Source organism: Heteronotia binoei, chromosome 9 (assembly GCF_032191835.1).
Source record: "Heteronotia binoei isolate CCM8104 ecotype False Entrance Well chromosome 9, APGP_CSIRO_Hbin_v1, whole genome shotgun sequence".
Classification (NCBI taxonomy): Eukaryota; Metazoa; Chordata; class Lepidosauria; order Squamata; family Gekkonidae; genus Heteronotia; species Heteronotia binoei.
Window position 1 is genome coordinate 57,283,276 of NC_083231.1, and position 13,477 is coordinate 57,296,752.

The 13,477-nt window shown below is 47.9% G+C and overlaps 1 protein-coding gene across 4 annotated transcripts in view; it reads left to right on the forward strand.

Annotated features, from left to right (window-relative positions):
- The window catches only part of SH3D19 (SH3 domain containing 19), a 130,213-nt gene that overhangs the window by 43,455 nt on the left and 73,281 nt on the right, over positions 1-13,477 (forward strand). For all 4 annotated transcript variants that reach the window (XM_060246650.1, XM_060246648.1, XM_060246649.1 and 1 more), the window contains exon 2: positions 5,534-5,573. In XM_060246650.1, the coding sequence (XP_060102633.1) occupies positions 5,534-5,573 (40 nt within the window). The remainder of the gene's footprint in view (positions 1-5,533; positions 5,574-13,477) is intronic.

Below are 13,477 nucleotides of genomic sequence, written 5' to 3' on the forward strand. Positions count from 1 at the left end.
TTCAACCCTTCTTTGACGACGTTTTAATCGCCGCCCCCACCGAAGGAGAGTTCAGCTGCCGCCTGCGAGAGGTCCTCAGACGGTTCCAAGCAGCGGGGCTGAGAGTCAAAAAGGAGAAATGTTTGTTGGGTGTTCCGCGAGTGGAGTTCCTGGGGTTCGCCGTGGACGCGGCTGGAATTCACCCGACGGCGGACAAGACCAGGGCCATAGTCCAGGCCCCTGCCCCCAAATGCAAGGCAGAACTACAGAGTTTTTTAGGTTTATTGAACTTTTATCATGCATTCCTGCCACACAAAGCCGCCGTGGCGGAACCGTTGCACCGCTTGTTAGATAAACAGGCCGCGTGGGTCTGGGGTAAACGCCAAGCCGCGGCGTTCCAGGCAGTGAAAGACCTCTTGGTCTCTAACGCGGTACTTCATCACTACGATGAAAACCTACCCCTGATCCTGGCTTGTGACGCCTCCCCCTACGGAGTAGGAGCGGTCTTAGGGCACCAACTCCCGGACGGGAGAGAGGCGCCGATCGCTTACTACTCCCGGACTCTGTCCCCTGCCGAGCGGAACTACGCCCAGATCGATAAGGAGGCCCTGGCGATCGTGGCGGGGGTGCAAAAGTTCAACGACTACCTCTACGGTAGGCGTTTCACCATCGCCACTGACCACAAGCCGCTCCTCGGCCTCCTAGCCCCCGATCGTCAGACCCCCCAGATTCTGTCTCAGAGGGTTTTAAGGTGGAACCAGTTCCTGAATTCATACACTTACGCACTGATACACCGCCCCGGTAAAGCAATGGGTCACGCAGATGCCCTCAGCCGCCTGCCGCTACCCACAACGGACCCAGATCCCGCCCCGGCACACGGGGTGATGCTCATTGAGTCGCTCCCCGAGCGCCCACTGCACGCGGACGAGGTGGCTAGGGCGACTGGGAGAGACCGCATCCTCGCACGGGTCAGGGACTGGGTGGGAAGGGGGTGGCCCTCGGGCAAGGTGGAAGAAGCATTTCGGCCGTTCGCGTCCAGGAAGGACGAGCTATCGACACACAAGGGGTGCATACTCTGGGGGAGCCGGGTGGTGGTGCCCCCCCCCCTGCGCAGACAGGTATTGGAGGATCTCCACGAGACCCACCCGGGCATCGTGAGAATGAAAGCCCTGGCCCGGAGCTACGTGTGGTGGCCGGGCATGGATGACGAAATAGAGGGGTGGGTAAGAAGGTGCCAACCATGCCAGGAGTCCAGACCCAATCCGCCGTCCGCCCCGGTCCACAGGTGGGAGTCGAACGGGCGGCCGTGGTCCCGCCTCCATGTGGATTTCGCGGGGCCGTATCAGGGCCAGATCTTCTTTATACTTGTGGACGCATATACAAAATGGCTAGAGGTAATCCCGGTGGCCTCGACCTCCACCGCAGCAGCAGTCAGGGCGCTCAGAAGGGTCCTCTGCACACACGGGATCCCTGACACCCTGGTGACGGACAACAGCACGGCATTCACCTCCCGGGAATTCCGGGAGTTCACCGACCGGTACCTCATAAGGCACATAAGGTCCGCCCCATTCCACCCAGCCACCAACGGCCAGGCGGAGCGCATGGTGCGGACCACCAAAGAGGCCCTTGGCCGTATAGTACATGGGGATTGGGACCACCGCCTCTCAGCATTCCTGTTCCACAACAGGATCACCCCAAACCCTGTAACCGGTTTCAGCCCCGCAGAACTGCTCATGGGGAGGAAACTGACCACTCGTCTAGATAGGCTACACCCGGACCGGGCGCCGGATGTCCGCGGGTCCCCCGAGGTCCGGGAAGCAGTGAGAGGATTCTTTCCGGGCGACCCAGTGTATGCGAAAAACTTCGCAAGCGGCCCCGAGTGGTTGGCGGGAAGGGTTCTGAGGGTGACAGGCTCCCGGTCATACGAGGTAACCACCGCCGGAGGCCAGGTGCTGAGACGGCACATCGACCAGCTGCGCCGCCGCACCCTACCCGAGGAGGCAGAAGAGGCAGAGAGTAGGGAACCGCCAGCAACGGAACCGCCAGAAGGGGCCCCGCCAATACAGGAGCTACCCACGTACGAGGCCCCCGCAGCCGCGGGACCAGAACCGGAGCCAGCACCCGACCCGGGCCGGCAACAGCCAGAAACGGCGCCACCCACGTTGGGATCGGGCCCCGCACCAACGGCAACCCCGAGGAGATCAACACGGGAACGCAGGACGCCAGCGTACCTACAGGACTATGTAGTTTAAACTAGGAGGGGAGGAGTGTAGTGTATCGGACTCAGCGCAAGCGCCGCACGACCCGAGCCACCCTCGGGTCGCCGTGCGCAGCGCGGGAAAAGCCACCGCCAATCCTGACCAAGGGCGGGAAGTTTAACTGGCCAGGATTGGGCTGGCCAGCGAAGGGGATGTTCCGGGAGGCATGTATATATTAGCGGACCCGGCCGCGTGTTGGTCGTTGCGTGTGATGTACCAGCCAATAAAGACCTATGCCTTCACCACGTCTCGTCTCCCAGTACATTACATGCACATACTAAATAATGCAGTTTTAATCCACTTCAGCAACCATTTGCAAATGTTGACACCTTTTCCTGAAGTCTTCAGTCCTCCTTTTGTAATAACTGCTCTCCTGTCTCCTCCTCTTCTGCTATATGTAGCTTTTGATTTTAAAAACTTTCTGCCATCCTACAAAGTCTGTTTTGGTTCTTGAAAGCTTATGTGACAGAAAGTGTTGCACAACTCTGTTACTTTGTCAGGCAGCCCCCTTGAAATTATTTTTCCCAGTAACTGTGAAGCAAGGTACTTGTGATAAAGATTTAATTTGCTGCTTGGTAACTGAATAATTTAAGTCTGGATTGTGATCAGATTTCTACTGAGTGAGGCTTTACATTAGCCATTATAGTTTTCATAATACATTGTCATGTCTGAAGTGTCCATGTGGATCTTCTTCACTGCATATCTGTATGTGGCGGAAAGTGGAGATTGGCTCCCTGGCATATACATATATAGTTAGATAGATGTATATGGAAATTTCAAGTTTGATTCATTTGTATTCAGGAGACCTTATAATTATTTCCTTCCCCAAAGGCAGTTTTGCTCAGAATTGCTTGAAATAATGCCGTAGCTACCATGTCTCAGTATTGAATGTATGAAGTTCCCTCAGTCTTAAGATAATTTTCTCCTAGTCTGCTGAGGCACTATCACAGTTCTGGAGAAGCAGACATAATCATTCCCACAAGCCTTTTGGCTGATGTGGAGATTTTGGCCATTGCCACGAATCACCTGGACAGCCTTGGGGGCTTGGCTACCCTTCTGCCTGGCTTTGCAGGACCCCAGCCCAGGGTTGCCTGGAGAACAGAATCAAGTACTTAAGTATAGTAGACAAAATAATTTGCCACCAGTGGGCTAATTGGTCTAAAAAGAGTCTTTCTTTTCAGGAAAAAGATTTCAAAATCTTAGATATTTTAGTTATTTGAGACTTTTTTAATGTGTGTGTTGTACCTTGGGAGCAGTGTAGCTATACTACTTATATCTCACTGAATCACTCTGCTATTTGGAACTCGAAATCAAAATAAACAAGTCTTCTGTAAAAAGATTTTTCTTTTGTGTCACCATTGACCTTAAGAAAAATTAATATGCATTGCCCTGTATCAACACATTTATATAAAGCTGTTAAATTTATGGAATTAAAAAAGGTAGTTATAACTTTTTATTACAATTGTGTGTTAGTTGCTATTCTTTGTTTTAAGCTGAACTGTGTAACTCTAACAGAACCGTTTCCTGTTTAAACAAAGAGCGAAAGGGAAAAAGAAATAGCACTAACTTCCTGAATGACAGCATTCCAGCTCTCAGACTGGCTGCGATGCAGCTGCCAATCAGAAACAGGCCTAGGAGGGAAGCGCTTGGATGCTGTTTACATGCTCTGTGATTTCTCTTGCTCACTTCTGATGTTGTACAATGTGGAAACTCCTCTTGGTTTATTGCTGTTACATGTCTGCATGCCAAGCCAAGAAACTTTAATCCTAGCATCAAATACAAAACAAAGAGAGAACATCTGTGGTTTCAGGTAAGGTGACTACCACGTTGAATTGTAAGGAAAAGAGTGGAAGTCTTTTCTTGTGAGTCGAGAAGCTTTTGGGGTTATAGCTTGAAAAGTTATGTTATTGTTGCACAGTGACTTCAGGTTTGAAGAACTACAGTTGCAAAGCTCACCAGAGATAAAAGCTGAAATATCATGTTGCTATATATTGCATAGATGTAATGTTAACATTTATGAACTGAAAATGTATTGGTTACTGGGGAATAGTTGGGGTATTATAGTGTTGTTAAGCAAAACAGAAGCACTAAATAATAGTGCAAATCTATAGAACATAGGGAAAGAACAATATTTTGACCAATCATTAGAGTAACTTAGATGGATGTATTCTCGGTATATGTGTGTGTGTTGACAATCAGTGCATTAGTGCTTAGACACAGAATACTGAATATCAAATACAAGTCAGCTTTGTGAAATGGAGCAAGATAATTTCATTGGAGTTAATTCTTCACTAAGTTGAAAGCCCTTTTCAGAAGATTGGTCTGCATAGAGAAAAATGATGCTGGTCGGTATTATATGTATTTTACATGAATAATATAAATAATAGTTATAACTAAAGAGAAGAAAGACTTACTTTGGGATTAACTGGAATGTTTTTACAAATAGGAAAACAATATGATTTGAACAAAAATTGATCTCCAAATAATATTATGTAGTTCTCTAGTAATCTCTGTGGGTTTTCATACAGTTTGAATAAAACTTTTTGCAGAAAACCTACATCCTTGCCATATTTTTAGTTGAGAAATTTTTAGTTGCCATTATATGAATTACTCAGTTTTTCAGTTATATATTAAAAAAAAAAGTATGGATTTTTAGAACGGCAAAAATCATTTGTCGAAGAGTATGACTATAATAGCAATAAATCTGCAAGATCTCATCCTGTGTAATTTAATTAATCAATATTTTCACCTTATGTCTCCCGTTACTAATAATGATTTTTGAATAAAGATGTTTAAGAGTGTTAAAGGGCTTGGATGCCTGTAAGTCCAGAGGAGGCTTGTCAGTTAGTGACAGAATCAAATTACAGTCCTGGTGTTTTCACAGAAATTGTTGAAGCAACCACTCCTCCCATCCTCCCAGAAGAAGCTGCCAGCTGTGATTCATGGAATTATTTTCTACACTGAGTAATCCAGCGGTTTGGCTTTCCTTTGCTGTTGCACTTTCTTAGCAAAACAAAAATCTCTTCCCTTTTTAAACAGAGTTAAATCAATAAGTACATGCAACGATATGTTTCAAAGAGCAGCAGACTTTGCAATAGTAGACTTTTCGCTCCAGCAAGCTTTTCGCTCCAGCAAGCTTATCCCTTAAAAAAAGGTAAACATCTTCCAAATAAGAGAATCTAGGTTTTGATTTTGAAGAATTTTATTTTTAAAATGTGCTTTGGCAGGATGGTTTTAGCATCCTTCAAGTATAAACGAGATAAAACTATTCAATGTTTATGTGTTTTCTTTTCTAGATCGTACTGAAAGAAATAAACCTGACCACCGCTCTTCAGGGTAAGTTTTCTGTTTCTGTTTTTTTTTTAATTTCTCCTTTGGATTACTTTTGTTTAAAATTATGTTACAGTGTTTTAGGTATGTAGTAATAGAAAGTAAACAAAGACTTTAACAGTGGACTGAAATAGTTCCCCTCAATAGACAAACATTTAATACAGTCTAGATATGTTATCTTTCCACTAAATTTTACTTCCACTGCGCAGGAAAACACAAGACTTGCTTTAAAATGTACACAGAATTTATAGTTGTTGACCAAATGTGCTTAAGTCCCATGCGTACTTAATTGAGAGTGTCCTATTGAACACACTTATTTCTGAATAGCTAGCTTTGGGACCAGTAGCATTTCAGAGACCAACAAGATTTTGGGGGGTATATCCTTAATGTGCCATTGGAACCCAAATCTAGCTGCTCCATTGCAGACCAACACAGCTACCATCTGAAGTTATTTCTAAGCAGACATACTTAGGATTGTGCTTGAATTATAATTGTGAAAATGTACCCTGACAACCCAAAATAACATCATTAAACTAGGAAGAGATTACGAAGGCTGGGTGTCATCCTGGGTGTCATCAGCATACTGGTGGCAGCCCAGCCCCTACCTCCGGGCAATCTGGCCAAGGGAGTGCATGTAGATGTTGAACATCGGGGAAAGTACTGTCCCCTGAGGCACCCTACAATCAAGCGGGCGCCTCCGGGACAATTCATTCCTGATCGACACCCTTTGTCCCCGACCATCAAGGAAAGAGGAAAACCATTGTAGAGCCAACCCCTGAAACCCTGCGTCGGCGAGATGGCAGGTCAGCAACCGATGGTCGACCATATCGAACGCTGCCGATAGGTCTAACAACATCAGTACCGCTGAGCTGCCTCGATCCAGATGCCGCTGAAGATCATCCACCAGAGCAACCAGCACTGTCTCCGTCCCATGACCCGAACGAAAGCCCAATTGATAGGGATCGAGAACGGAAGCATCCTCCAGGAAACTCTGTAGTTGCAACGCCACTGCCCTCTCAATAAGTTTTCCCAAAAAGGGTAAATTCGAGACCGGCCGATAGTGTGCCAATTCGGCCGGATCTAACGTTGGTTTTTTCAAGAGGGGGCGGACCACCGCCTCTTTAAGAGGTGCTGGAAAATGCCCTTCCATCAGGGATCTATTTATGATATCCTGTACAGGATACCTAAGCTCCCTCTGGCAGGTTTTAATGAGCCAGGAGGGGCAAGGGTCCAAATTACAAGTTGTAGGGCTTGCAGACAAGAGGATCCTGTCAACTATTTTTCCCTGTTTCCTTTCTACCTTGTTCTTCCAGAGGAAATGTGTAGAATAAATGAAATAGTTAGAATGAAGAAGACACTTCATTCAGCCTACTCCCTGAATATTCATTTGACATCTGCACTCTCAGGGCCTTTTCTTGTGCTTAATTCTGGGCCAAGATTAATGGGCTTCTTCCCAGAGATTCCAGTAATTTTTTTTTTTTAAAGCCAAACCTTAGGGTGAGCTTTACATACCATCCTTAGTGTGTTTCTGTGTCCTACAGAAATTAATCTAAATCATCCAGATCGTAATATGCTGCCATGGAAAGGACACAGTTCATGATGTGTGGGGTCCAAGTGTTCAAACAAAATAATCATGGTTCAGTCTGTAATGGCAGATGTTAAAAATGTAAAGAGCAAAAAAGGGGTATTTCCCATCCCGATCTGTCCATACAAACAGCCATCAAGCAGACAAGTGAGGACAATCTTGCATAGAAGCCAGGGGAATTAGTTTTGCCAAGGGAAATCTAACTGTCCCAGTAGGGATCCCTTGCTGTTCCCCAACTGTTTGTTAAGAGCTTTAAGGGCCATTCCCTTTAGTTGCCACTGCCATTGCCTGGTATTTACCCCCTGACCAGTTTAATGGTAGGAGGAATATCAGCTATTTAGTGGTGTTGACACCCTGCCAAGTCCTGCAAGTAGGAATCAAGTCAGTCTCTATCTCTTAAACAAGTACAAAGCTTTATTCTCCTATCAGTGTCTCTAGGGTATATAGGCTGCAGAAATCATGGTGTAGATACTAATAAAGTAAATGAAAACAGAAAAGACTTGGAAACTACATCTGGAAGATTAAAAAATTATGCACAAAATGATACTCTGTAGCTGTTGTGAATGTGGATGCACTCACATAGAAAGACAAAGAGAGAACAGCTCCTTTTCAATCCTCCCCCACCTGCCAGAATGCAGTAACCAATAGTCTGATGTTCCTCATATCAGAGGGATTCCTCATTTTTCCCTGCAAGATGTAAAAGCATATTGATCATCTGGGAGAAATCCAGCCTGGACGTCTATCTACAGTGGTTCATCTACATAAACATCCACCTTTCCTGAGAAAAAAAAACTTTCTCCTGTCCTCTGGGGGCCCCCAAAAAGCCAGCATGGTTTGGGTAGGGTGAGGATTTCATATGGCAAATCAAATAGATCTGCTTGATCCTCCATGTCATCTATGGTTGCCAGCCATAGTAGCAGCAACTAGTAGATATGAGTGGGGGGTGGGTGGTACATAGCAATGTTGCATGTCATCACAATGTCACTCCCCACCCCCTCCTGCTGGAGTAAAAAGCCCCAGTGGGTCATAGAATCTGGGAGTCCCACTGCCCACAGGCAAACAGCAAGCCTAATGTGACCACATACTATATTAATTGATGAATGCTTGATCATATAAGAGTAAATGTATTGAATGTGGAAATTCTCTGTATCCAAGCCATTATATTGCAGTATTGAGGTAGCAGAATGTCAGTAATTATAATGAATAGGATGCAAAATGTCAATAATTATAATGAATAGGTTGCATGGGAAGGAAGGGTTTATATATTGCAGTATAGGTAAAAAATTCCATTGATGTCCCTGTCTGTAAGGGTCAAGCTTCATTTGTCAGAAGCATAGCTATATTGGACTGTCACAGCAGAAACAAAATGGAGTCTTGTGGTGCCTCTGAAGACTACCATTTATTGTGGAAAAAACTTTCATGGACTGAAGTATATATGTATGAAGAATATAGTGTGGTGGCAATATGTACAGATATGAAGGAAACAGAATTCTAATCAAAAGGGTCAAAAGGCCATTTAGTGCAACTTGCACTACTTGGATCCCACTATACCCAAATGTAAGTCACCAACTAAAGGCACACTTTATGCATCTGATCTAGTGGGCATTGTATTTCATGAAAGCTTATTTCACAGCATTTCTTCCTTTAACTTGCACAGGAAAGGATTTGCTATACTGGCTTAGAAACAGTTCTAAAACATCTTCAGTCAGCGGCTTTTATGAATACTGCTGACTGCCATCTACTAACTATCGATTAGAGCTGCAGTATGAATTATCTGATCTTAAAGAAACTTTGACCAATTTTTCTTTTTTTTTTAAATCCTGTTTTATATTGACGATTAAGATACCTAGAACTATAATCTCTTCTTTTTTGGGGGGGGGGGTCCTCTCCAGTAGTCCTCCTCAAATTCTTTAAGGACTCTTCAAAAACCTTTCTGTTTTGGAAAGTATCAAAAATGATACTTTCAGAAAGCACTGTTTTAACAGAACTTTGTGGAATACCGCTTAAATTGTTGGAAACAGATAGAAGGATAAAAAGGCTAATCTTTGAGCTTACTGATCTTAATAATGTTCTTTTAAAAACAAAATTGAAAGTTTAGAAATTTGCAGCAAGGTCTATTGAGAATAATGTTCAGTACATACAGCTCAATTTTAAAAGGAGGCATACTAAACAATACTGTAGTCACTTTTCATTTTCCTCTGATGTATTATTACATATGCATGTAGCTTTGCAGAACAAAAACAAATTGTGATTCCCTCCCTAGTCTTTTATCAAAGAATACAGTACTGTATGTTATTATCTAGCTGAGATAACTGCAGTTTTGTTTGAAATGCATCATTAAAATGAATTGAGAACTGTAAGTTTGGAATGCAGAATCTAGAGCAGAAAGGACAGGGCATTTCAACGTCAGATTATTTGATGACCTGGCATCGCAAAATAATGGGCCTCTCACAACTAACATTTCATGAATCAGTTTACCCTAGGCCATTTTTACTTTGTGAGGGCTGTATCAAGTGCCCGAGGAGCACCTCTGCCTTGTACATTTTGATGCTTATAATTTCCATAATTGAACATTGTTGTGTCCTAGGTTCAAATGGAGAACTGTTACTTTTGGAGGGAACTGTTACTTTTGGAGGGAAGCTGAACAAGCCAAGCTTGTACTCCACACCAGGGTTCCAGAGAAGGCCTAAGCGTGCCCAATCAGGGGAAGGATTGAAACATAAGTAGCCAATCAACATCTAGGCTCATACTGTACCCTGATAGGCCCTTAGGCCTCTGTAAATAGCCAATCCATGTACATAGTTAAGGTCCAATCAGAAGGGGGCAAGAATTGTATAAAAGGAGCGGGAGGTTTGAATAGAGCTCAGTCTGTGTTGGTGTTCCTGAAGTAAAGCTTGCTGAAATCACTCTCCGACTCTGGTCTCTTACTGCGCCGACCCCAGTACTTTACACTGGCGACGAAGGTGGGATGCCAGTAAGAACCAGCAACAGAACCAGGAACACGGAAAGGTGGCTAAATCCAAGCCATCTGGGTCCCCACCTCCGCTCTGCGCACACCCCATCTCGCAAGCCGCCCAGACACGCTGCCAAGAATGGAGGCTCCAGCCAACCTCCTGCAGCCCTTTAGCATCGATCGCCCCGAGCTGTGGGACTCGTGGGTCGAAGGCTTCCAGTCATACCTGACCTTCCGGAAGATTACAGAGACTACCATGCAGAGAGCTCTGCTTATCAGTACGTGTGGCACGGAGACCGTGGACTTAGCCAGGGCTCTTCTCCAACCCAGGAAGCTCTCAGAGACGCCGGTGGACGACATCATCAGCGCTCTGGAGAAGTATTTCCAGCCCCAGCCAACCAAGCTCACCCGGCACTGGGACTTCCGACAAAGGACACAGAAGGCAAGCGAAACCACGATGGCGTTCTTGACAAGCCTGCGCCGGGTGGCAAGCCGATGCAGTTTCGCAGACCTCAACGAAGCCCTTCTCGACCAGTTTGTATGGGGCTTGAGGGACGAAAAACTAGTACAGAAACTCCTGTCCCTCTCCGAGTGCGACCTAACAAAGGCAATCGATGTGGCCACCAGCTGGGAGAAGGGCAGATCAGCAGGGCCACGGCTGACAAGACAGGCTGCGGCACACCAGATCAACCCTGAACCATCTACAGAGGACTCAGACAAGGACAAAGCTCTACAAACCGGCTATCGTTCAGCAGGAAGGAAGACCACCCATACCCCACAGGGCATGAGACACAAGACACCACCTGCATGTGCAAGCTGCGGGGGCCAGCACGAGCGAAAGACCTGCCGATTCCGGAATGCCACCTGTCGACTCTGCAGCAAGGAAGGCCACATCGCCTGCAGATCCACATCCCGAGCACGCGTCCCGCAAAGATCTGCGCACTCCGAAGGCCAGCCAGACTTCGAGACCGACGCTCTCCACGCCCACCAATACCCGGTACAGTACCTACCCTCGCCAGTCAGGCCCTCCAAAATCCGGGTCAATGTAGAGATCGGGGGGGTGCCCTGCCAAATGGAGGTGGACTCTGGGTCAGCATCATCTATTATAGCGGCAGAGACATTTTTTAAAATCCCCACCAGGCTGAGGCCTCGTCTCAGGGACCCGGGGTTTACCTTAGTGGACTTCCAGAAGAATAAGGTGCCTATCTTGGGAGTGGGCCCGGTCCCAGTCGAATACAAGGGGTTCAAGGGCCAGCTACAAGTGCTAGTGGTCAAGAACCACCTTACAAACCTTTTGGGTCTCGACTGGTTCAAGCCCCTGGGAATAGAGATCAGGGGGGTCAATAAGACTGTCGGAGTGGACTTTAACAAGGTTTGCGAAGAGTTCCCGGCCGTTTTCGATGGCACCTTGGGCTGCTACACGGGTCCCCCGGTTACACTACACCTCGACCCCACAGTGCGGCCTATTAGGCTTAAAGCGCGGCGAGTTCCATTCGCGCTCAAGCCTAAAATTGAGGAGGAACTGGATAAACTGATTGCACAGGGAATACTAGAGCCTGTCACCCACGCAGCCTGGGAAACGCCCATCGTGACTCCAGTCAAGCCCAGTGGGGAAGTGCGGATTTGTGCAGACTATAAGTGCACCCTCAACAAGGCTCTTCAGGCCCACGCATACCCTGTGCCCATCGTCAGCCACGTTTTAGCCACCCTAGCCGGCGCAAAATTTTTTGGCAAGTTGGACTTGGCCCAAGCTTACCAACAGCTGCCGGTGGATGAGGCCACGGCCAACGCCCAAACAATTGTGACCCACCGGGGGGCCTTTAGAGTAAAGCGGTTGCAATTTGGCGTGAGTGTGGCTCCGGGGTTGTTCCAGGAACTCATGGACTCTCTTTTAAAAGGACTTCCCGGAGTCACTCCATTCTTCGATGATGTGCTGATCGCTGCAGCCTCGCCTGAAGAATTCGCCGCCCGCCTTAGAGGAGTCCTACAACGTTTTGAAACAGCCGGCCTCAAGGTCAAACGGGAGAAGTGCCTCCTGGGCGTGGATCGGGTGGAATTCCTGGGGTTCTCCATCGATGCCCAGGGGGTCCACCCCTCCGACGCCAAGCTGCGTGCCATCAGAGATGCTCCAGCGCCCGCCAACAAGCAAGAACTCCAGGCCTTCCTCGGCCTCCTAAACTTTTATCATGCTTTTCTCCCCCACAAGGCAGCGGTGGCCGAACCCCTGCACCGGCTTCTAGACAAGAACCGACCCTGGGCGTGGGGCCGCCAGCACGCTAAAGCCTTCCAGGATATCAAGGGCCTCCTGATGTCCAACTCCGTCCTTGCCCATTTCGACGAGACCCTGCCCTTGGTCCTTGCATGCGACGCATCCCCTTATGGCGTGGGGGCAGTTCTGGGCCACCGACTGGGACCTGATGGGACCGAAGTCCCTATCGTGTACTACTCGCGGACCCTCTCGTCGGCGGAGCGGAACTACGCCCAAATCGACAAAGAAGGGTTGGCAGTTGTGGCCGGCGTCAAAAAATTTCATGATTACATCTACGGCCGGCCCTTTACCCTCTATACGGACCACAAACCCCTCTTGGGCCTCTTTGCATCAGACCGGCAGACCCCTCAGGTGTTGTCCCCACGGGTCCTCCGTTGGTCCATTTTTCTAGCCGGCTACACTTACACCCTAGTGCATCGCCCGGGCAAGGCAATGGGCCATGCTGACGCCCTGAGCCGCTTGCCCTTGCCTGACGTGGATCCCGATCCAGCCCCGGCTCATCAGATCCTACTGATGGACATGCTTCCGGACAGGCCATTGCTCGCCCGCGACGTTGCTGCCCGCTCCGCTCGTGATCCAGTCCTCTCCCGTGTCTTGGACTGGGTGGGGAGGGGGTGGCCCAAGGGCTCGACTGGGCCGGAATTTACTCCGTTTGCAGCCCGGAAAGACGAACTATCCACCCACAAAGGCTGCCTACTATGGGGCAACAGAGTCGTCATCCCCAAACCCTTGCAAGACCAAGTGCTTAGAGCCCTGCACGAGGCACACTCGGGCATAGTCCGCATGAAGGCTCTCGCACGAAGCTATGTCTGGTGGCCCGGCCTCGATGCAGAAATTGAGGCTTGGGTTAAAAGGTGCCCGACATGCCAGGTGTCAAGGCCTGACCCCCCACGTGGCCCAGTGCAACCATGGGAATCCACCAAAACCCCCTGGTCAAGACTGCATATGGACTTTGCTGGCCCCTTCCATGGGCGGACTCTACTCATACTAGTGGATTCATACTCCAAGTGGTTGGAGGTGGTCCAGGTGCCCTCGCCATCATCGCAGGCAACCATCACGGCTCTGAGGGCCATCTTTGCAACCCACGGGTTGCCGGAGACCAT